General features: G+C 39.5%; 2 protein-coding genes across 2 annotated transcripts; one reads left to right on the top strand and one right to left on the bottom strand.

Annotated features, from left to right (window-relative positions):
- The first annotated feature begins 1,774 nt into the window (after positions 1-1,774).
- plin6 (perilipin 6) lies at positions 1,775-20,185 on the top strand. Its single transcript, XM_066682280.1, has 8 exons — positions 1,775-1,798; positions 1,987-2,185; positions 2,705-2,787; positions 5,159-5,396; positions 8,302-8,498; positions 17,775-18,041; positions 19,307-19,523; positions 19,926-20,185. Exons 1-8 carry the CDS (start codon positions 1,775-1,777, stop codon positions 20,183-20,185), a joined length of 1,485 nt encoding a protein of 494 aa, XP_066538377.1.
- Positions 20,186-22,351: 2,166 nt separating this feature from the next.
- On the bottom strand, positions 22,352-24,136 carry zgc:171704 (Ras-related and estrogen-regulated growth inhibitor-like protein). The gene is made up of 4 exons (XM_066683693.1): positions 23,976-24,136; positions 23,808-23,861; positions 23,630-23,706; positions 22,352-23,523 (listed from the first exon to the last, which is right to left on the bottom strand). Exons 1-4 carry the CDS (start codon positions 24,088-24,090, stop codon positions 23,113-23,115), a joined length of 657 nt encoding a protein of 218 aa, XP_066539790.1. The 5' UTR covers positions 24,091-24,136; the 3' UTR covers positions 22,352-23,112.
- Positions 24,137-24,909: the final 773 nt, after the last annotated feature.

Below are 24,909 nucleotides of genomic sequence, written 5' to 3'. Positions count from 1 at the left end.
TAGAACCACCACACGGTGTACAGGATCTAAACTCAAGAACCTTTATGAAAATGGTCTTGAATTTTATAGGTCTTTTAAAAAAAAATATTGGTAAGTCTGACAATTTACGCACACATCAGCCACACTCTGCGTATGAGGGCATCATGTGTGCATCCAGCGTGGAAATGGCAAACCCATTCAGCGGAGCCAGATTTCACAGCTGTCAACCAACAGGAGGCTTTAAAGAGGCAGAGAACAGCAAAGAGAAGCAGTCCTACAGAGGGGCCAAACTCATCACATACTACATAAATCCATATTTGATTTTTATAGGAAATTACTCCAGGCATCTATCAGGTAAGAATATTATACAACCAGTTAAAGGTATGTACTAAAATGGTTCATTTAAACAGCTAGCCAGTTTAGTTAATGTTACTGAAACTCTGTTCCAGTGGGTTTAAGATATACTCATGGGAAACATAAAATTGCAAGTATCCCACAATTGACTTATTGACATGAGCTTGTTTAACTTTCATCTAATAATGTAACTTAAATGTTAACCTGTTAAATTTTCTAAACGATAAATGATGTCACTTCGTTACTATACTGGTTATTTTGCAGTTGTCCATATGACATGATATGAAATGAAAAGAGTTGATTCTCAGCTCAGCTTTGGGTGCAGTTGATATAGACACTCTGGAGTGTATTTCTGATCTTGTTCTTAATTCTGGGAAATTACTAAGTTTGAACTTTCAGCATGAAGGCATTAAATATAAAATTCATAGTGATTTGACTGAATGTGTCCAACAGATGTACTTGGCCGTGGATTAAAGACCATGGGATGAATATGGATGTTGTTTAAAAGGCGCTGAAGTTGAAAAATATTATCACTGTGATTATCGCATATCTGCAGAATGTCACAGTGAATTCTGAACGCCAGCACTGAGAGAACATTGCTTGATTCATTTAGACAGCAACAGCTCTTCTGAGCCTTCCCTTTTTCCTTGACTTGGGTGCCAGAACAAAAAAAATGTAGCCCATGGCTATTCTCATCTTGTTCTTTCTTCTTTTTCCTTTCATTTAAATAGGATACTGTACCAACATGCTGTCAAATATTTTTTTCATTTTAAAAAGTGATAATGATGAGTTGAATTAATTGATGATGGCTTAAACAAGAAAACCACCAGAATGTGCAGCAATCACTTCATTGTTTTGCCAACTAAACAAATAAATAAAAATTAGAAGCCAGTAAATCCAAAGATCCTTTGGCTCCCATTAAGTACAGACCTTTAGAGTTGGAGAGAGAGGCCTTTTGTACAACTTAGTAAATGGAGCTGCTAGAAAACATTTTGATCAAATTTGACAGAGCTGGCTTTTAATTTGAGTCATATCATTTAGAGAAACATTTCACTGATTGTTGAGCAATGTGATCCACCTCTCTGGACCGGCAGATAAAACCATTTAAAAGTCATGATATAAGCCAGTGGACAATCTGATTTACTGTTTTTTTTCCCTCTTGCTTTTGGTCCATAGCTAAGCAATAAGTCACTTTCGTATTGGATATAGTGTGAAGATTGTGGTGGTGAATTCTTAACTGGATTTCCACAGCACGTTAGTAAAACATAGGCTGGTATTATGATCTATTGGCAGCTGACTGCCTCATGCACAGGATGCAAAATCTGGGACAAAGTCTTAAAAAACAGGATGGAAACTGTTCTTAGCCTGTGAGGTCATGAACTCCTGAAACGTCTGGAATTAATAAAAATCTTCTCTCCTTTTCCTTCTCCGAGGCTGAACGATGACAGAAACAAAGGAGAGTGAGGTGAGAATCCTAAAATCTCTGCTCTGCATCTACTCAAGTTTAATTGAGAATACCAACCTCCTCAATGAAATTGCAGCCAATTCGCTCTGTTCTGGCTAAAGTAAATATTGGTTGCAATACTACTAAAGCTTGCAAGTATACTGTATTCATAACGTGTATTATATGAGCTGCTACCAATTTGTGCCCAGGGAAGTGCAGTGACACGGGTGGTGAAGCTGCCATTGTTCAGCAGTGCCCTCCAGAAACTTGCGGGCCTTTATGTAGGGGTCAAACGGCGTTATCCGCTTTTGGGGATAGTGGGTGCTATGACGGAGCTGAGTGTCCACAGTGTTTCCACTGCAGCAAGTCAACGGGCAGCACCTCTACTACAGCGACTGGAGCCTGAGAGTGGGTACACACAAAAATCACTAAAACTTTTCATTAATCCATTCATTATCTGTAACCGCTCATCTGGTTCAGGGTCAGGGTGTCACTATAACTTCTAAAATATAAAGTCATTTCTACTAATATATGTTAATTATTATAGACTTTTCATTAATGCTGTGTAAACTGATGTTATGGCAGTATATCTTTCCATTACAACTTGCACATATTTTGACATTTAGTCCAGCAAAACTAAGCTTTTTTCCTTTGAGAGTACATGTCCCCATCCTTATTAAGCAGTATTTATCATATCTTATGTAGAAGACATTATTGTTTTCTACTGCCCTCACAGAAAATATGCCTTCTGCTTATGGCACTGTTAACAGTAATACTTCATCCCTGCTTTGTTGTGCTACTCTCTTCTGCTCATATATGTTGTTTAATAATGCATCTTACCACAACCCTGAAATTGATTAGGCAGCAAAGAAGATGATGGCGATGATGATAATGCATCTTACCTGATTTGTCCTCATGTTTCTGTAGTTAAAAGAGTAAACGGCTATGCCCTTGTTGGTGTGGACCAACTGGAGAAAAACTTTCCCATCCTTCATAAGTCAGCAGATGAGGTGAGAGTTTCTATCCAAGGTTCTTTACACTCACATGTCTTATTTACATTATGTAGGAAATCTGCACCACTTTGGATCAAATAATATTTGATAAATTACTCCACCCCCTCAATCCACTGTTTGCAGTAAGTCTTTACTTTTTACTGTAGCTCAAGGGAACTGTCTATGGCGATTATACAAGCTGTGTCTATGAAACTAAATGCCTGTGAGTGCACTTTAAATGAGCTGAGTCCACTAATAGAAGACGCACTTGGAAACTTTAAACGTATATTGTTAATCACCATAAGCAATTAAAGCTGAAGCAGGTGATTTTGTTGAAATCAGCAAATGTAAGCTAGTTTTAAAAGTTTCCTACTAAAATACCAACCTCTAGCCTACCCTCTTTTAAAATTAGCATCCCCAAAACATCCACGAGTGTTGCAAGAATGAAGCACAATGTGTTGTTTTTCAATTCACTCTTCTTTACATTCTTTGTTTAACAGTTTAAGCTGTTTATTACGTATTGGTGTAATTTTCACTGCCATTCTTGTGCAACAAGCTAATGTTCAGCAATATCTCTGTAGGGTTGTGTGAATCACTTTGCACATGCACAAATGGGTACCCATTCAGAATACATACACACAAGCATCTGTTGTGGATATGGTGGCTGGAGTTGGCCTCAGTTGTAGGACTGTAGCAGGGTGTGTGCATGTGTGTGTGTGTGTGAGGATAGGATGAATTTAAAGGAACACTGTGTAGTATTCCTACTTTAATATTACAGTTTCTAAATGACTGTAATGTTCCACGAAGCTGTAATAGAGAGAACAGAGCCTCTGTTGCAGCTAGGCCGGTTCCTCTTCTGGTTTACTGCACTAAGCAACTCCTGAATCACAGGGCAGAGGACTCTCACGAGATATGGGTAACGCTTAATGGCACATAGCTCACAGTGGATGGTTGCCTAGCTACAAGAAGAATCTAGCTCGGTATTCCTGGTACAGACATATGGCAAAGAGAGCAAGGAGGAGAAAAAGAGAGAGAATGATCGGCTGTACAATAGTTAATACTGGACTGAATTTACAGAGTACAGTGAGCTGAAACAGGCATGAGGACACAAATTGAAGCAGTAAGTGTGTTGCAGTGTTAATTAGTGATAGTTTTGTTGACAAAAGCGTTATAATCAGTTTTTGAGAGTTACTAAGCAGTGAGCCATGGTTTGCAGCTGCTATCTTTAGCTGGATTAGCTCACTTTTTCGCGTTAGAAATCAGTTCTGGTAACAAGTGCCTTTCACCAGTAGCTATGTGGATCAAATGAAAATTTAAAAGTTTGTGTGGATTAAATGAAAAATTAAAGTTAAAATTTGTATTGTTAGAACCCAAGCTTGTTGAGGACAGTGCTATAATCCGTGTTTTGAAAGTTACTAATGAACGAGGGCGAGTGGTAGCGCCTGCTATCTTTAGCCGGATTAACTCTTTTTAGCAACAGATATCGATTCTGGTAATAAGTGATTTCTGTCATTTGCTGTGGTTATTATGGCTAGAGTAACGCCAAAGATAAACTTAATGGTAGTAATAACACAGTCCGGTGTGTTTTTATGAGCAATAAATGGGTTTTATGATGTAGTCAACATTATTTTATTCAATTACACACATTCCTCCCGATCAACATCAACTGAAGCCCCGAGAGCCGTAAACATCACTCGGTGATGAGAGAGAGAGAGAGAGAGAGAGAGAGAGAGAGAGAGAGAGAGAGAGAGAGAGAGAGAGAGAGAGAGAGAGAGAGAGAGAGAGAGATGTAGGTGTGTTTGAGACAGGGAGAATGTGTGTTAATAAACCCCCCGAGAGCCAGTTGGGTTTAAGTGAGTGAGGGGGAGAGAAAGATGTGTATGAGATTTGATTTCCCGACAGTACTGTAAAAGTGAATTACACTCAGCAGCAGGTAGGGGGTGCCAATTCTTACATTGTATTCCTTTTAATATCTCTAAGCTCATGCAAATATACCAACTACAGTAACATTAGGAACAATGAACTAGGGCTAAAAACTGAGGCAGCTGGGTCATTTTTTTCTGTGTCCAAAGCTTCAGACAGGCCTAAAAATCAGCTCAATTAAAGACAAAAATTGTCAGTTGATACTTGATAGGTATATCACCAGTGGTCACAATTTTATTGTCTATATTTCTTGTAAGGATGACATAAATGTGGTTACTGTAATGTTATTTTAATCAGCTTTTAAAATTATATGTGCATATTATGGTAGTTGTGTCTGTAGTTCTTATATTTCTTTGTATTTGCTTATAATGATCACTATTTTAAAATGCCTGGTAGTCAGTTTCCCCCCTTTGTTTGTTTTATGCTTGCTGTAATCTTGATTTGAGCCTTTATTTCCTTCACTCAGGTGATTGAGCGCTTGAAGGAGACATTTTTTGTAAGAATGGGGGATGTGCAGTCTCGTGTAAATGAGGAACTGGATGGAATGGTAGATCGTTGGGAAAGAGTGCTCAAATTCACCTGGGACATGCTGGAGGCAGCTCAGGCTTCACCAGCAGGTCAGGGTCTGACCTCTGGCCTAGACGAGCTCCTCACTCGCTCTGAGGAGGCTGTGGACTACTACCTACCACTGCCACCCACGTTGAGTAAGTCAAACGCAATGCTATAAGTACATGTATTGGCAAAAGTGTGTTGACACCTCACTGTCATACCCATATAAGCTTGTAAGATTGTTAGACATCCCATTTCAGAATCATGGGCATTCATTTGTAGAGGCCATACTTGATATGTAATTTGTATCTGCTTGTGTGTGTGTGACATTTCTCTGATTTTATTTGCCTCAATTCTTGCCTATTGCAACATTAGTTGTGGTGTATTGCTTCTCCACCACAAGAGGGGGCAAACGTTCTTCTGTTGGTGATTACCCCAGCAGAAAATTGACATATATATTTATAGGAAACCAAATTAAGATAGAAACTAATGGATTAAAATGTAGACTTTAATTTGTACAAAATAAACTATACACAAACACATGTCACTGTGTAAGATCAGCCAACAAATGTGTCATTGACATGAAATGATATCCACAGGTATTTTCATGTTCAGTGAGGCCTAAGGTCTCTATAGTTATTGAATAAGCTCTATGAAGTCATGTTTGTCACAGTTTCTTAATTAAGAAAATTCTCAAAATTCTCTCAATTCCAGCTATAGCTCCTTATCTGAATGGATAGAGATGAGCATTAGAAAGTTCACATCACAGACATTTCAGATTTATTCTTTACAAAAATGTGCTCTTTATTTAAAAAGCTGAATTAAATTACACTCAGCCAAATAGTATTCACTGTTGTTTGTAACTACTCAAGGCCAAAAGATCTGTGCACAGAGACCTATAAATAAGCTGAGAATTCAAGGTAGCGCTAATTAGAACTCAAATATGAAACTTGATGTTCGCAGCAACCTATATTCAAAACTGAGTGGTTGAAAGAGAAGTATTTAGTGTACCTATGGAGCGTAGATTGCTTCTTTAGAAATAAACAGTGGTGGACATTAACAAATTAAATGTAATTCATCACTATATTTGACTACTTTTTTCATGTATCTGTACTTTACTGAAGTATTTCAATTTTGGCATTTTTTTACTTTTACACCACTACATTTCAAAGTCAAATATCTTACTTTTTACTCCACTACATTATAAAAAATCTGCCGGGCCTTTTGGTTTATGCGCGAATAAAACCGTAACATATCTGAACAAATCTCCATGCTTCACACAGCCGCACCATTACTAGTAGATGAACGAACAGTCTCCACGTTAAAACGAGTGAAAATGTTTTTCCACCTAAAACCAATAATACCAAAGTCAGACTTTGTTTTTATCAACTGTTATGCGAATTTAAGACTGTAAGTAATCACTTCTTAGAACCATTATGAATTAACAAAATTATTTATAGTGTTTAATATTTGAGTCATCATTAAATACTATTCATCCATATACCAGGTTTACGGATCTGTAGACTTCAAATTATTCACCAAGTGTGAGAGCCAGTTGGAGATTTATTAAACACAATATGTGAGGCATGGTCAAAACCACAAGAAATATTCCAGAACACAAAAATCAGTACAGTACATGTCCAAACGACAAAAACAAGTGTCAGGTAAAAAGTCAGAAAATCAAACCCGTAGCCTGTTTAAGTAACAGGTTTCTCAGAATTGCAGAAATATCTTAAACTATACTCTGCAACTATGCAGACAAAATAAAGAGTTTAAAGGAACACTATGTAATATTTTTACCTTAAAATTCAAAATCAGTGTGATGCTTCACTGACCTGTAATATGGAGAATTTGGGGCTCTGTTGTTTCTACTCTCAGCTCAGCACTGCAGAAACTGCACTATACCACCCCTTCCCTCCTCCTCCCTACCAATTTCAGTACAGTGCTGTAAAAGGTGCGCACCAGGTCGTGCGGCCTACCGCATAGGTTCAACACAAAAGCATTAATTGGGCTTAAAATTGGCCTTTTTTGTCTCTTGAGCACCCCCTAGTGTACAGTACTGTCGTGAAATCAAGCCTCACACACGTCTCTCGTTCACTCACTTAAACACGACTCTCCCTGTATCTCTCACAAACACACCTCTCTCTCTCTCTCTCTCTTTTTTTTTTTTACTCAGGTGAATGTGTCTAATCAGCAAAAACTGAAATTAGTTTACTGCTCAGTAACTCTCAACTGATTATAACACTTTCATCCACAAAACTATCACTAACTAATACAGCGACACAAATACTTACTGCTCCAATTGGTGTCCTCATGTCTGTTTTAGCTCACTCTACAGTGTAAATTAAGTCCAGTATTAACTCTTGTATGACCGCTCATACATGACTTGACAAAGCACACCACAGGCATAATCTACACAAATTCCTGCATAATCATTTACTTATAGTGGTTCTAACCTGTGATGAAAGGAGCATTGTTAATGATTGTGTCAGAGCAGAGGTAGTCTGAGGGAACTGATGGGAATTGACAGTTTGAGTGAGTGTGTGTGTGTCTGTGTGTACTTGTGAATGAGTGTGCATATATGTGGGAAGTGAAGGAGAGGAGGTGCAAGCAGGAGCTGTAAAGCTTGTTATGAAATTACATACATGAATCAAACCATTAAAAAAATAATAATAATAATATTAATACATAAATAAATTAAAATATATCTCAGAGTATTATTCATCAAATTATATTTTAATAACCAAAGCTTTTAGGCTTTGAATGTTGGGTTCTTTTGACAATTGCTACAGAATAACCTGACTTCTGAAATTTCTCTGAAATTCACAATAGAAACTTTTGTTTTTGATTTGCCTTAGTTTTTTTTAATTATGCAGGTACATCAAAATATATAAAATTTGCAGAATTCACCTATTAAACAACTTTGTGATAAAGCATCAGAAACTATATATTGTAAAATGCATAACAAAAACAAAAGGAAACTACATGGCTGAAAATCTAACTGCCAGGTAGGCTGCAATAAATGTAATTTATTTAGCTGACTAACCCTTTATTCTGTAGGGCGTGAATGGGAAATCAAAGTGCAGACTTATGAAGATGAAGATGGGGAAGAAGATGATGATGACACTGAACCGCGTATGTGGACACGCATTCGCAGTCTGCTGTTATTCCTGTATCTTCAGATGTACCACAGATTTCTGCAGCTGAAAGAGAGAGTGGATGATGTCTTGGAGTTTCTTGGAGAGGCTGCAGATGTAGTAAGCGACTCACCCAAATATTCATAGTATAGTCCCAAACCAAACCATAATTCTGTTCTTAGAAAAGCTGTTCTTCAAGGACCTATTGCAATTGTTAATTTAACATTAAAATATGCCAAGCAAAGCACTGCGATCCACACCCTAAATACCAATGTATGTTTCACATGGTAAAATTACTTACATATTAGTTTCATAATTAGTTTCAAAAGTGCTTTTGTAGTTCGTTTTATTTTGCTGTGAACTTAGGCTTTCTTTACCACTTTACTTGGACATTTATTGACAAACTGGCAAAAGTACAAGGAAAAGGTTTTGAGTTTTGGCTGACAAGGGACAGACAAGATATGTTTCTGTTTATTAAATATATAGTAGAAAATAAAAAAGGCTGGGTCACAGAATCATCTCCAACAAGAACAATCTCCAAACATAAAGAAGAGACTATGATAATTACATACCTCTACATTACCTCAACAACGTTCAACACAGTTTTGTTCGAGGCTCCAGTAAAACACTGAGCTGCACAGCAGTGGAGGGTGAACCTACAGCGCTGAAGCAGCGTAAGCTCTTAACCCTCTGACCCCTTGAACACTTAACCATGCATTTTTTAGGTCCCAAAATGAGAACTTGTCCAGGAAAAAGAGGACCTCTGGTCACTGCTGAACAGTTCCAAATTTAGTTCATGAACTGGAATGTGAAATATGGCTGAACTAACAACAGAGGGTGTAGTGGTGCCACCTCATCATGATGATGATGAGGAGGTGCAAGCATCATCATCATCATCATCATCATCATTATCTTTTCCGATTGCCCATTCCAGGGTTGCAGTGGCAATAGGGCGAGCAAAGAAGCCCAGACGTCTCTGTCCCTTGCAACATCCACCAACTCCTTCGGGGGTAACCCCAGGTGTTCCCCGGCCAGCCGGGAGATATAATCCCTCCTTCCAGTGGGACGTGCCTTCCAGTGGGAGGCATCCAGGAGGCACCCTCATTAGATGCCCAAACCACCTCAACTGACACCTTTCAATGCAAAGGAGCAGCAACTCTACTCCGAGCTCCTCCCTAGTCACTGAGCTCCTCACCCAATCATGGAGAGTACGCCCAGCAACCCGTCGGAGAAAGTTAATTTTGGCTGCTTATATCCGCGATCTTGTTCTTTCGGTCATTACCCAGAGCTCATGATCATAGGTGAATGTGGGTACATAGACTGACCCGTAATTTGAGAGTTTTGTTTTATGTCTCAGCTTTCTCTTCACCACAACGGTCCGGTACAGTGACCACATTACTACAGACGCTGCACCTAAACTACGGTCAATCTTACTTTTCCTCTTACCATTACTCGTTAACAAGTACCTGAGATACTTGAACTCCTTCACTTGGGGTAGGTGATCCAAATACCGACCGCTTCACACTCAGCTGCAAACTGCTCAAGTAAATGCTGGAGGCCTCCAAGTGAAGAAGCCAGAAGAACAACATAGTCCGCAAAAAGCAGAGATGCCACCTCCTGAGCCCGTTGATAGAAGCCTTCCTGTCCCAGGCTACACCTCGCCACCCTGTACATGAATATCAGGAACAGGAGTGGAGATAAGGCACAGCCCTGACAGAGTCCAATGCCCACACTGAACAAGCTTGACTTACTGCTGAGGATGCGAACACAACTCAAACTCTGAGAGTACAAGGACCGTACGGCTCGCCGGAGCGACCCTGGCACCCCGTATTCCCAGAGCAAATTCCCACGCCCCCTCAATCTTCTGTGAAAAAGTAAAGAGTTGGTCCATAGTTCCACAGCCAGGATGAAATCCGCATTGTTCCTCCAAATCCTAGGTTCGATTATCAGACGCATTCTCCTTTCCTGCACCTTGGCATACACTTCCCCAGGGAGGCTGAGAAGTGTGACGCCACAATAATTGGCACACCATCTCCTGTCCCCTTTTTTAAAAATATGAACCACCACCCCTCTTTGCCAATCCAAAGGCACCGTTCCCGAGGTCCAACATTGTATAGGCCTGTCATCCAAGACAGCCCCACAGTATCGAGTGCCTTCAGTAACTCTGGGCGAAATCCTGGAGCTTGCCACTGCAAAGCTTTTTCACCACCTCAGTGACTTCAGCCAAGGAAATGGAACACCCCAGACACTTCTGGCCCTACCTCCTGCACAGGAGGCATGACTCTTGGGTTAAGGAGTCCCTCAAAGTGCTCCTTCCAACGCCCAACAATACGCTCAGTCGAGTTGAGAGTTTCACCATCCTTGCTGAGCACAGCTTGGACAGTGTCCTCCTCCCCCTCCTGAGCTGTCGAAGTGTTTTCCAGAACTTCTTTGAGGCTGCCCGGAAGTCATTCTCGTGGCCTCTCCAAACTCCTCCAATGCTCTGGATTTTGCTTCAGCAACTGCCACAGTTGCAGCCTTTTTCGCCTGCTCGTACCCATCTGCAGAATCGGAAGTTTCCCAAGCTAGCCAAGCTTGAAAAGCCTCCTTCTTCCGCATGACAGCTTCCCTCACCCCCAGTGTCCACAAACAGGTTCTGGGGTTGCCACCATAACAGGCACAGACAAGAGCTTTGACCACAGCTATGAGCAGCAGCTTCCACGATGGAAGTCCGGGTCCATTCAGACTCCATAACCCCTACCTCCTCCGGAACATGTGAGAAGTTCTCTCGGAGGTGAGAGTTCAAATCTATCCAGACAGAGTCATCTGCCAGCTTTTCCCAGCACACACTCACTATACGTTTGGGTCTTACCAGGTCTGTCTGGCAGCTATCCCTGCCATCGGATCCAACTCACCACCAGATGGTGATCGTTTGACAGCTCAACCCCTCTCTTTACCCGAGTGTCCTCAGGTCAGAAGACACGACCACAAAGTCGATCACTGACCTTTGGCCCAGGGTGCTCTGCTACCAAGTACACTTATGAACAACCTTATGTTCGAACAGAGTGTTTGTTATGGACAAACCATGACTAGCACAGAAGTCCAACAACATCACACCACTCTGGTTCCCCCAGCAAAACAATAGAGTCAGTGCATGGAATCCGCTCTAGCACTCCACTCACTACCTCCATGAGCTCTGGCTCTTTCCCCACAGTGCAGTTATGTTCTACATACCAAGAACCAGTTTCCTCTGACAAGTTTCACAACACCTGGGGCCCCTTCGCCCCCGCTCTGTGCCTGATGGGCATTGTACTGCACCCCTACTCTGGATCTTGCGGGTGGTGAGCCCATATGATCCTCCCATACTGCCATTTCGGGTTGAGCCCAACTGGGATATGAAGGCTGCCTGGCCACCAGGCGCTCGCCGTTGGACACTACCCCAAGGCTTGTCTCCAGGGGTAGGTCCCGGTAACCTTCTCCCGGACGGGGTACACTTAGTTCTAATTGCTGTACTCATAGGGATGGTTCTTGGATCATGTTTGTCTGGATCTTCACTCCAGACCTGTTCGCCATGAGAGGCCCTACTGGTAGCTAACAGCTCCCGACGACATGAAACCACACAAGCCCTTCCGCCACAACAAGGCCTTGAATCAGGAAGGGGCCACCTTAAGTTCTCTCTGTGAAATATGGTTGAAGTAACAGTTCCTACTTGCGCATGCATGTTTCAACATTAGGTGTCATTCAGTCAGTCTGTCAATCAGCACATATGCCTCCTTTAGATCGGCTCAGAAGTAAAAATTAGAGTAAAAAAAAAAAGAGCAAAAAATATTTAGATAATTAAAATTGCACCGTTCTGAAACATTCCCGTAAAAGCAGGTGAGTATTAAAGCTGAATTAAAGCCATAGACGGAGCACCGACCAAAGGCTCAGTCTTTGCAAGCAAATATGGGTTGTGTCTGGAGAGAGCTGCAAACAATCCTAAAAGAACTGCAAAGAATTTAGGTCTTTTTTACTTTACCGTACACAATATTGTGAAAAGATTCAGGAAATACAGAGAAAGCTTAATTAACGTTCTGGCCAGACACCACTGTTTAATGTGTATGGCCTTAATGTTCAGTGCATGACAAAAACTTGCATTATTATTACAAGGATAAGAGCATACCTCAATTCATGTCCTCATAGCCTAAGCTCAGCTCAAATTGTGTGGAAGATAGTGGAAACACAATCAGTGGACATCAAATTCTGTGTGCCAAACACAAGGCACCATTCAGATTGTTACTAGAAAAAGGCCCAAAACCAGTGGTGGTACATCACCCACTTAATGGCAAAATTGTGTTTGTGAGAAGGTCATATTGATATTGAGGCATACATCTGGAGAGAGATATGCTGCCTTCTTCATCTTTGCCAGGAAAATCCATGATTATTTTAACAGGACAATGCCAGGTCTCATTTGGCTACAACAGTGTAGACACAGAGTGTGTGTGTTTGATTGGTCGGCCCGAGGTTGTAATCTCAGTCCTATAGTGCATCATGCAGAGGAGATTTTCACAGTAGTTATCATGAACTCTCGAGCAGCTGAAGTCATGTATTAAGCAAACAGGAACCAAAATTCCATTTGCAAAACTGCAAAAAATAATGTCCTCAAATAATTAAAAAGTAATTAAGGGAAAAGTTGGATAAAACAAGCCTCTGCCTCAGCTGTTATAAATTAATTTATATTTACAAACTACAATCATGTTGGTCAATGAATATTTTCTTGTCAGTTAAATAATGTTTGAAGAGAATGAACAATTCACAAATTGTTTTTAATTGCATTTTGCTAAAATTCCCAACTGGAATTCCAACCAGGAATAATTCAGGAAAATCTTGTGGGGTGAATTTGAAAGAAAAGTTTCACATTATTTTATTTGATAATTTGTGTATCAAATGAACAAATGGGGAAGCTTTGGCATTAACAAAGAATAGCGATTTCAGTGAATATAATGTAAATAAGGACACTGATATAAAAATATATTTTATTTCATTGTGTAATGGCCTAATTTCCATCACTATGCCAAGTGCATATACTGGTTGCAAGTCCTCTCACCAGTCTCCCATTTTTGAGAGTAAAAATAGAAAGCGCTACGTGCCCACTACCATGGTCCAGCTGCTCAAATTGCCCCGGGTAGTCCTGTGGCTTCCTGTTTGAGTGTAGCATCAGAGGCTCATGTTGTCTGTGCACGACTCGCTGTAATTATGTGTTCTTTGTCAGGCCTCCAGAGACTGTCACTGATGGGGAGATAAGGTTTGTGCATATCGCATATCGGACCAAGTCAGCAATTATATATCACAGTGTCGCCATATGCCTTGTTAGAGTCTGTGGGTCTGCCTAAACTTATGAAACACACCTGTGCCACAGTCACATCAAACCTGTAGTGCCAAATTTGGCATAATATTTTTGAATGCTTTAAAAAAAAATAAAATAAAAAAAAAAGAAATATCATGATATATATAACATATATAACATATATATATATGTTATTGTAGCTCCTACCAACCCATGAACTGTGAAATAAATCAACACAGTGAAAACATGCCATAAATTAAAACAAAATGTATTTTTCTGATTTTCAGCTACCTCTTACATAGATGGAAGGCACTTCGGAACTGTCCTGCCTAATTTTCTGAGTATTTCCAGTCACAGAGCTGGACTCACATTTGTGTAAGAGAAGTGAAAGACAAGTCAAAACACGATGTGCATGGAAAAGAAAAGAAAAGAAAAAAAAAAAAAAAAAAAAAAAAATATATATATATATATATATATATATATATATATATATGGCAAAAATATGACAACAGAAAACAAAGCAAAAAGTGAAAAATGACTAAAAACCAATGTTTCTGCTCATCATGCCTTACTCCTGGGCTCTCTGATGTTTTGAGAAACAGAGGCTCATTCTCATATAAATAAACATGTGCTGAAACGGATCATTCTGAACAGGGTTGTTTAGACAGGTTTATTAATGTGCTGTGTTAATTAATCCTTGTGGTAGTTTGATTAAAGCATTTTACTAAAATCTCAGAGAACTGTATAAACATGTGGAAACGTGGTATAATATATCTTATTAAAACCATTGTTACTCTACAGAAAAAAAATGCTTTTGTGAGGAATGCTCCAAAATAAGTCCCAATATTAAAGTATAGAGCAAAGCACAGCCATGAGGTAAATCTTATCCTAAAGTAAGTCCAAAAAACAAAAGACTCTGCAGCTAGTTACTTTGAAACTAGTAATTATGTGCTTATCATCCTTTGCAGAAAATGAAAACATTTTAATGTGACTTATTTTGGTCTTTGTTTATAGAGCTTTGTCATGGGTGGTAGAGATGCACAAGGAAAAGAAAAGGGACAGAAGGATTTATTTATTCTTCCAAAACATACACACCAGCCCCGGGCCTGGCTATGCCATATGTTTGGGCAAGAGGAGGAATTGTTTGGGCTAAGGAGACAATTGATTGAAGTAGACACCCCATGGGACGTGTAGCTACGTGCAGCTCAGAGCTTTCTGCACCCACCCACTTATCCAGGACACAAGTTCACAGCCACTGAGATACTGAGATAGCACATGGTGTAGTCTGAAGGTCAGATAAAAGCTTTTGTTTGTAAGAGAAACAAGCCAACACAACATGTACTGAACATGGTGAGAGGTCCTTGCCCAGTGCCACTAAAAATGAATATTGTACATAAAGTTATCGTGTCCACAGTAGAACAAGTGGTTACACTTGTTTGGTGAAGCATGCTGCCTTTCATTACTTGATACAGGAGAGCAGTCGGTGAAATCATCCTGATATATCAGATTAACAGTGCTAGGTGAGGTCTGGGCTCACGTAGCAGCTGTTTGCTTAACTGTAGAGGCTTACACAACAAATGCTTAGATGCCCATATCAAGTAGCCTTTATAACATGTGTCCCAATACCTTTGTTTTCCCCTTAATGTACATTTATTGGTTTGACCTTGTCTCTAATTAGCAGAGTATGAAATTAAATTGTCTATTACAGTTTTAAAGATTTTCTAAGGTGAAAAAAACAAATCTATTATTCCCTGTACCCAGGCTCAGGCTCAGAGGTGATCTGTTGAGACATGTGGCTGATCTCAGCACAGTATGCATGAGCAGGTTAGCAAGTTAGATAGGGGTGGAAAGGCTTGGAGGAGCCATATGTGTCTATATTGTGTCCTAAAGAGACAGGTTGGAGTTTTCCCAGCAGTGGGGTGGTCAGTAATTGGGGCTGTGAGCATGGGAGCGCTGCCGCTACTTCTGTTCTCTTCCACTGCACATGGTGCTCATTAGTAAAATCATCAGACACCCCAGAGAGAGTGGAATTAAGGGCAGGAATGTGAGTGTGTTTTTTCACTGTGTATGCTTTTCCAGGTACATAACATAAGCCTTTTGGTTAATATGCATAGGTTTATTTACGTTTCTGAGTGTGTGTTTGCCTGTAGATTTGCCAAACTAGCATGATGGTAGGTCACAATTTGTGGTTTGGCAGTGTCCCTGTCATAACTGTGGTCCTTATCAACGGGTCATTGACCTCAGGAGAGAGGAAAATCCAGCAGGATCTCACCCAACATTTGGCCGACCCACTTTCATCTCCACAAAAAACAAGTTAGGACGAGTGGTTCAGCCTCATCTCTGTGTGTGACTTTGCCAAACTGGCCTCCAGTTTCTCTGTGCGATTGTCTGCTCTCAGACTCACGTTGCTTGGCTTTGAGACTCTCTGGGCCCACTCCAAGGCCACGTGATAGCTTGGGTGGTTGTGGAGTTTTGGACTGTGTTGACCATTTGAGTTTTTGGCAAAACTTCTTTCACTAGAGAAGAAAGAAGGATATTTGGACATATTTCTTTACAAATTATTTCACCATGAAATGATTTACTGGTGATGCTCCACCATGGAATTTCTAGGCCAACTACAATTAACCATAAGTAATACCTTAATCATAACTAACACCTTTTGAGGTCTGTGTCAATACGAACATAATTGTAGTTTCACAGTAGAATTTCATATTACAGGTCAATATCCTGAAAACTGGCTATAGCTTATTTTTATTGACTTGAAGGCTATGACAATTCTGGGGAACAACTGTCCTCATGATTGTTTCCATTCAGGAGCATCTTTTAAAGTATGTTTGAGTAAGAAGTCAGCTGTTCCTAGTTCATGACTGAATAAGTTTCAGTATGACCCAGGTATGGAGCTGGAATAGATCAAGATCCCCAAAGCTTTTCATGCTTTTCATTGTTCTGAGGTTTCTCCACCAGCCAAAAGTCTCCAAATGCTTATGGCTTTGCCAAGGACAAACAGAGAGAACTCCTGAGCCATTTCGCACAGAGTCATTAGTTTCTTTCTCATTTACTGAGCCTTGTTTGTATATAAACACTGCAAATTCCAGTTTGCAGACAGACTGGAGAGCAAGCAAATGGTGAGGAAACATTTTCTGAATTTTATTAAAATATTTGTGGGATTAAAATCACAAACAATGCTTATGAACATAGCCTTTCAAATTGTTTCTGTCTTTCCTTTATTTTGTAATCTTCATCTAACTTTCTCTGTAAGTTTCATATCAAGAAATTCAAGCCCAGATCCTGTGATTTTTTGTAGCAGAACATGCCCCAAAACCCATTTCAAGTGTGTAAGAACATCAGTGAAAGGACTGTTACTTTGTTCCTGTGATATATTTGAAAATGGTTTTAATGGTCAGTTACAGTAACTGTCAGTATTAATTACTGTACATTGATGATAATAATTAATCTGAGCAAAGCTTCATTCTGAACTTGAAAATGTTTTGGCCTGGGTATAGGCCATGGGAAGAAATGTAGAGGGCACATTCTGCCCTTTTCAACTGGAGAACAAAATGAAAAACAACAACAAAAAAGGAAATAGAGTACGAGCGAGAGAGAGAGAGAGAGACAGACAGACAGACAGTGAGAAAGAAAGGCAAAGAGAGAGAGAGAAAGAAGGACATATTTGGGACAGCACGTCTATGAAAACAGCCCTGCCTCTTTTGTGTGTGCTGTAACGACTGATGAACACTAACAGTGGCAGCCACAGCAATTACAGATCTTCTTTCTTCATGATTTACTTGAACAGAATGTTTAGTGTGTTCCCCTGCAAACCTCCTGAAGCATATGCTAAATCCATTAATGTTTTTGAAACAGCAACATACAGTTGCTGTTATGTGCTCAGCAACATACAGTCGTACAGTTGGTGTTTTGGGCGGAAATTAGATTCAGAAATTGGGTTTTAAATACAGAAACATTTACAAACAGATTTCACATAAGTGTCACACAAGTGTCTATCATGTTTCATACTTCTCATGGTCTTTCATACATTACCGGTCTCTTGCCTTGGTGAACTTGTGCTCACGTGTGTGGTGTTTATTGGACAGGTGGGCCTGACTGGACTGCTGGAGGGTGTGTGGTCACTGTTGCACCTGCTACAGTCAGTGTACACAGCTCAGGTGCAGCGAGCTGAGGCTCTGCAATCACTGCTGCTGGATCAGTTTAGCATGGGTGCGCAGGCGCTGAAGGAGCTGCCACCTGTTCAGCAGTTATTAACCCTGCCTACTCAGGTGCGCACTGTTATGGATGACCTGCTGGAGTTGGGTCAGATTCTCATCCAGCTCCTCATCAACACCACACCACTGTACGACCTGGTGAGAAAACATACACTGAAATCCATACAGTAACGTCTAACAATTACATTTAAGGAGAAGAAAATTTAAGGATCTATTCAGTTCATCATGAAATCTCAGATTTAATCACAATATGATTTATTTACATTATTTTGGCATGCTTTTGTATTCTTCTTATTCTTATTATAAATTGGTCAGTGTAATGGACAATGAGGACAACAAGTGCGAGGAAATTCTGTAATCCTTGACTGTTACTGTGCCAGTAGGTTATATTTCTTTTCTTAAATTTAGAGCATCACAGAGGCCAGAGAGCCACTGTTGAACAATTATCAGTACACTCCCAAACATATGAAAAATGATGAGACTGCAAGGCTGCCCTCCAAAATTAGTGTAAAATTAGACAAAATTTCCTCTTCAAATTAAAGTATTTATTTTCCTAAAAAAGGAGAAAACACAAAGGTCTGTTCATCTGCAGTGCAGTCTGAATCTATTTTAAATATTATTTTAATCTAAAAAGCATTTTCTATTGAAGTCATTCTAATTTAAACACAGTATTAGCTATGATAATGCTCTTGCCTTTATTTCATGCTCTGCTCCCCAAGAAGATAAATTTGTATGCATGTCTAGTTTTCTGTTACTTTTTTTCTTCAACTGAAATTGTGTTTTAAATTGACCCATTTACAGAGGCTCAATCAAGTCTCAGATCTGCCCTTTTAATATCTTTCTTGTGAAGGGAACAGATTCACATTAGAAAGCACAAACAAAGTGTCTCCAATGTCCCCTTCTTCTTCCATAGTAGAAATAACAAACACTCATATCTCATGCATAAACCATCTTTACCCTAGGATCCAGCCAGTCCATATTTTGTAACAAAATCTTAACAGGCAAAATATTCAGTTTAATATCTTAGGATGTGTATGATTTAAAAAATCAAAAATAAACAACAAACATAAATCACTAATGTTAAATCTTATGCCATTGATACAATAAAGTTTATTTTAACTAAGTAAACTAAAATATATATTTTGTTTATCTCTTCTGTTCACATCTTTCTGGACATTTTTAAGGAGTCCATGAAACATATGTCCATGGTGTCAGGGTCTAAACATATTGAATGTGTCTTGGTCTAAACAGAAATGCAAACATGACTCATAAACCCTTACACAAAAATGGAAGACCAGAACAACATTATGGACATGAAAAATATCTGGACTGGTGTGGACAGGGCATACATAATCTTTGAATCTGTGAATTAAACTAAACTGAAATTTAAATCTTATCTCTAGTTGCAGCAATCTTCAGATCAGAATGTGACAAGCTTTGACTTGCCTGATGGTGCCTCACGCCGTAGTTCTGGCAACAGCCTTTTTCTGAAGGCCATGGATGGCCGTCCACGCCGCCGCAGGAGCCTCTATGCTCGCTATCGCCGTAGCTCTTCCAGTGGCTCTGCCTTAAATTCATTTCCAGCCCTTAGTCCCTCTCCTGCACAATCATCAGCCATAGATTCCTCCCTACCTAAGGCACCAGCTTTGTCCCCTACCCCAGGTTTATCATCTCTCCCAGTCTCAACTCCAGCCCTTGCTCCAGCTCCTGACATGGCCCAAGCCCCATTTCCAACTTCATCCATAAGTAATTTAGAATCAGCACAAGACCCTGTCCCAGAATTATTTGCGGATCAAGATGAGGTCCCAGAACCAGACCCATCTGAGGCCCTGGATGAAGTTCCTGGCACAGACCTAACTGGGGCCCAAGGCAACCTCCCAGACCTGGAGACATCTGAATCTGAACATAAGCTTCCAGACGAAGAGTCATCTGTGGATGAAGATGACCTCCAAGACCCAGAGCAAACTGAGGCTCAAGTGGAAGTCCCAGAATCAGATTCCGATGAACCCCAAGGCAACACACCTGACAGACGCAAGGGCAGTTTGAAGAATAATAGCCAGCTAGCAGAATCTCCAGAGCAGGATTTCCCCATGGTTTCCTCCAACATGATCCGACGGCGCTCTTCCACCAGAGAGAGGCTCTTTTCTCCCATCATGCAATTTGTCACGCAAAGCCAGAGAGCATTTGAGTACCTGAGTTCTAGTTCATACTCTGAAGATCAAGTCACAGCAGTGGTGGAAAACAGTGAGCAGAGAACACCATTCTACTCGAGCACTGAATAATCACACACTCTCATGTCTCTTGAGTGTCTTTTGACAAATTTGCAAAGAGGTTTAATCAGCTGCAGGAAACTAGAGTGTAGAAAACTATGTCAGTTTAAAATTAAGCTATTACGATAGTTACTTGAGTCACCCTTACCAATTAACATCACCTATACTTATTTTAATTACTAAATTATAATCATGATTAAAATAAGTCTACAAATCAAATGGATAAGATAGATTGATGACAAGCATACATAAAGTTAATCTAAATATACTGCATTGTGCTACAAAATAACAGGTATTTCTTATCTTTAATAGATAATATTAATAAACCTTTAACAGATAGTAAAAATATAAATGTTTTAAAAACTTTAAGAGCTTTAACGTAATCTAGAATGTTGTGCTTGTAAATCAGATCCATTTTGAAAGGGGCATGGAAAATCTACACATTTTCTAAAGAGAACATGCAAAATGCAGGCAGAAGGGTCTTGAGTAAACTGTAATCAGTTAAAATAATCAAATAATTTAATCAATACAGATGCTTCACAAAGTGTAAATGTTTTCAGATAGGTGTACTACATGATGAAACTGACAGCATTCTACCAATGTCTGGCATGTACAAGTGTTGTGCAGCCTCAGCTGACCTTGATTTTGTATTGAAAACAATCTTAAGCTCTGATTGTTGGTTTATTAAAGGAGTATAGCTGGCAGGAGCTTCAGAAAATGGAGAGTGTTTAATTAAAACAACAGTTTAGGGAATATCTATTGAAAGAATATTTCTGTTCTAGTGGTTTGAGGTTGTTTTACTCTTCACTAAGGTGCTATGCCGCTTGTCTTTATGTGTGTTCCATGGGATATGACAATATTACCTAGCTCATTGGGTTTAGTAACACATGTAACTAAATACAATAATAAAATAAAGCCGTAAATACATTTTTATACTGCTTTGTATTTATCTTATATCTAACACTGGAAGCATTTTACAGACTAGAGTTTGAATGTCTTATTATATTAGTTTAATTATCAGGAGTGTTAGCTAGCACATAATATTCCTATGTTGAATACTGGGTGTTTTAATTCAGGTGACTTGGTAATATTCAGGGGAAAACATTAGAAGATTTGTCCCTTGTGAAAATTTGGGTGCAATTTTCCAAAATTAGGTGTCAGATTTTTGTGGGGTAAAAGCAAAACACTGGCACAAGCCGTCCTTGTAAAAACAACAGTTAATTTTATCATTATTGTGGTATAATATACCCTTTTTTTTAACCCAAAATGTTACATACTGCACATGTTTTATGGCACTCAGTGCATGGGGAAGGAGGATTGAGGATGAAAGCAAGTTAATGTTTGTTACAGAAAAAAAATTGATTTTTTAACTCTAATCATGTGTGAGTGACCCAGCTACGCTGCACTAATTTGCTCTCCCACTGTAATGACAAGATTAGAAAGTGTGCTGTCTTTTTTGTTTTCATCACATTGTTCATACATTCCATGATTATTCAGAGCCCCAGTGTCTCTGCAGATCTTAGACTTAAAAATTGAATACTGCTCTATGACTAAATCATTCAACGGGAGGATGACTTGTATAATCAATGTAATTCTGCTGTTATTGCTTGCTGTTATTGTATTTAGTAATGCTGTTGCTAGTAGGGCTGAAGGTTGATGAAAACAAGAGGGCAGTTTGCTGAGTTAATGAGCAGTATCTGAGATGGTGCTTAGCAACAGAAATCTCACACCAGTAGAGGATTAGCAAGTGTATAGAGTGGGCACAACGTGTAGAGGTCTGAAAGTGTATGTGTTGATCTGAATCACATATTAGTCAGATAACCTTCCCACTATACAAGCTTTATAGCTGACCACAATGCTCATCAACCTTTGCTTTTCATGTTTGTGTTATTATTCGATTGTAGTAATGTTGGAAGACATATTAGCCTAGATAAGCCTGAGCTGCACTGCGCTAGCTATATATGACATGTCCACATACTGAATAGTACTGAAATAAATTGTTGGTATTTTTGTTTATGAATGTAACCATAACCATTAGTTAAAATAAAAAGTAATAGAAATAGAAAAAAGCCCTGAATTTATTATGGTGCATTTGGAATAAAGATAAATAAAATATATAAAGCTGTTGACTTTGTTAAATTGGAAAAAACACACAAATAAAAAACTTTGAATCTCTTTTAAATGTTTATTTATCTTATTTACAACAGGTTTAGAAACAAATTTACAGCTTCTTATTTGCAATAAAATCCAAAGCTGACACACTTGTTGCTGGTTTAACTTTATATATGTTATCTGATAATCTCAGAGCAGAACAGGGTGTGGTTGTTTTTTAGTTTCCTAAACCTCTGATAACAAAATTGTAGAATACATTACATGACACAGTGACCCAAGACATCCAATAAATGGATGCTGGTTGCTTCAGTATAGATATAAACCAAAAAACATTTACACTGTTTGTCAACATATACAGATTTAAGAAGTCATTTTCAAAACTTCACACTTTCACAGAGTTCTCAAAAGTGTTTACTTTTCGCTTGGAGTCTCTTAAACTACAAACTTATCACAACAATTCCCAGTCTGAATATCTTGCTTAAGTCACCTCTAAGCTGAAATGGAACTGTATGATTACAGTTGTCATGGTCTGCTGCACTTCCTCAGAAACGTGTCGACTGTACAAAACTCAAGGTCCTTGCTGACACCTCACCAGTCCTCATATTCATCTTAAGCAAATGTGAAACACCATCAACAACTTTCTAGTGCTTTCCTGTGGGCCTTCAACTTACAAAACCCAATCTGACTTTTACATTTGGACCCTCTGTTTCATTCCAGAAACCTAGATCAGTGGTTTGCCTCTGATCTTGTCCTCTCTGGCCATCAGTTCTGCCATCGGACCATCCAGGGTGACTATAGTAGCCTGTCTGTAACATAACCTGAAGCCTTCATTCCCGTTTCTTGCCAAAAACAGCGGACACACTCCTCACGATGCCTTTGATTCCAGCCACTCCTTTCTTGAGGGTCCTGGTCTCTTTAATGAGCTCCAGCAGTTCATGAAACACCAGGAGCACGCCATGGTACGTCTCTGCAGCCGAGATCTCGAAGAAGCTGCAGTCAGCTGAGAGAGCAAACAGTCGTCCCTCTTCACTCGATACAGCTCTTTGGTGCTGAAGGTCCCGCTTGTTTCCCACGATGATGATGGGCACAGATGCAGAAAGCTTCCCCATTTGGCGGATGAGCTGTACCTGCTGGCGGACCACCTCAAAGCTTGAGCGGTCACAGATGCTGTAGACAAGGATAACCCCGTCTGCCCACTGAAGCTGCTTCTCACTAATGGACTCGGTTGTCTCACAGCTCTAAAAAAAAAAAAATTGAGAATTTAGTTTCTGATCAAACAACTTAAAGTCTACAATGTTGTAAACACCATAACAGACTGTATGCTGGAGGAGATGGAAACCTTACCTGTGGATACAGAGAGTCCCAGATGTTAAAGGAGATCTCACGCCCATCGATTTTGTCAATGTGACTGTAAATTGATTCTGTAAAACAAGATACATTTTAAGTACATGGATTCAGATACATATACAGAGGTCTGTGAAATAAAACGTAAAAAAAAGCTCTTTGGGTAAATTAAACTTACCAATGTCACCATATTCACCAATGAATCTTCTTGTGAGAAACCGGACAGTGAGTGCTGTAAAGAAACATGAACACAAACGTGAGTAAAAGCACTGATCATTTCATAAACACAACTTAAATATACTGAAAACACATTCTAAAGAATAAAAGCACAGGATTTAGTCCTTACCTGATTTTCCAACATTTTCTGCTCCAAGCAACAGGACATTTGCCTCCGCTTTGTGCTGGTTTCCATCCATTGCTTTGCTGCACGGCTGTGAATTTGATTTAATCAAAACAACCATTTTACTTGAGTTGCTTCTTAGCAGAAGTACACAAAGCTGATGTGTTTGAAGAGCATTGCTCCCGGTCTTTAGCGCGTCGTCTATATATAGCTCGAAGGGGCGGGACTTAAATAAAAGTGGGCTTCTACACCAATCATCGTCGAGAGGGGTTTCAACGGTCTTTGACATTTTTATTTCGTTATTGTCTTGTTCTGTCCTGACCGCACAGTATTTGGCACAGAGCCGGTTCAGAATGAGCAAAGCAAGCAAGCAGGCAATATTATTGGCATAACACATTTCATACATAATTGTCATTCAAATTGTTTAATATTCAGAGAATAATACAAAAATGTGTAAACCACAATATAAATGGAAACATATAAAACATAAGAAACATATGAATAAGATTAAAATAACGGCTAATAATGAAATGTTGAAAACGGAAGTTTACTCTTCTCAGTAGACATGATGTCTACACTGCTACATTTGGGGGATATCTGAGATCTCCCGCCAGTCAGCTTCAGTTATGTGTAGCATCAAAGCTCAGTGCTGCTTCGCCACGTTTAGTATGAACTCCAAAAGCTGACCTGAGCCAATGATTCTAAGCCCTGCTCAGCTCAGTGAGGCATTCTGGGTCCAAAACATGAAGTGATTTATTAAACAGTAGCATTGCAGTGCTGTTCTTAAGGCTATATGACACCTAAATAAAGCCGTTATGACAACTGGCAAAAGCATACGTAACCATTTATAAACGCTTATTCCAAAAGGTGGCAATTGTCCTAACGTGATGTCGCTTGCCAAATTACATTGGCTCTTGACATTTTTAGAATTTAGATTCAT

This window comes from Hoplias malabaricus, chromosome 10 (assembly GCF_029633855.1).
Source record: "Hoplias malabaricus isolate fHopMal1 chromosome 10, fHopMal1.hap1, whole genome shotgun sequence".
NCBI lineage: Eukaryota > Metazoa > Chordata > Actinopteri > Characiformes > Erythrinidae > Hoplias > Hoplias malabaricus.
The sequence above is the reverse complement of the archived record's forward strand: the minus strand, read 5'-3'. Positions and strand labels throughout refer to the sequence as shown.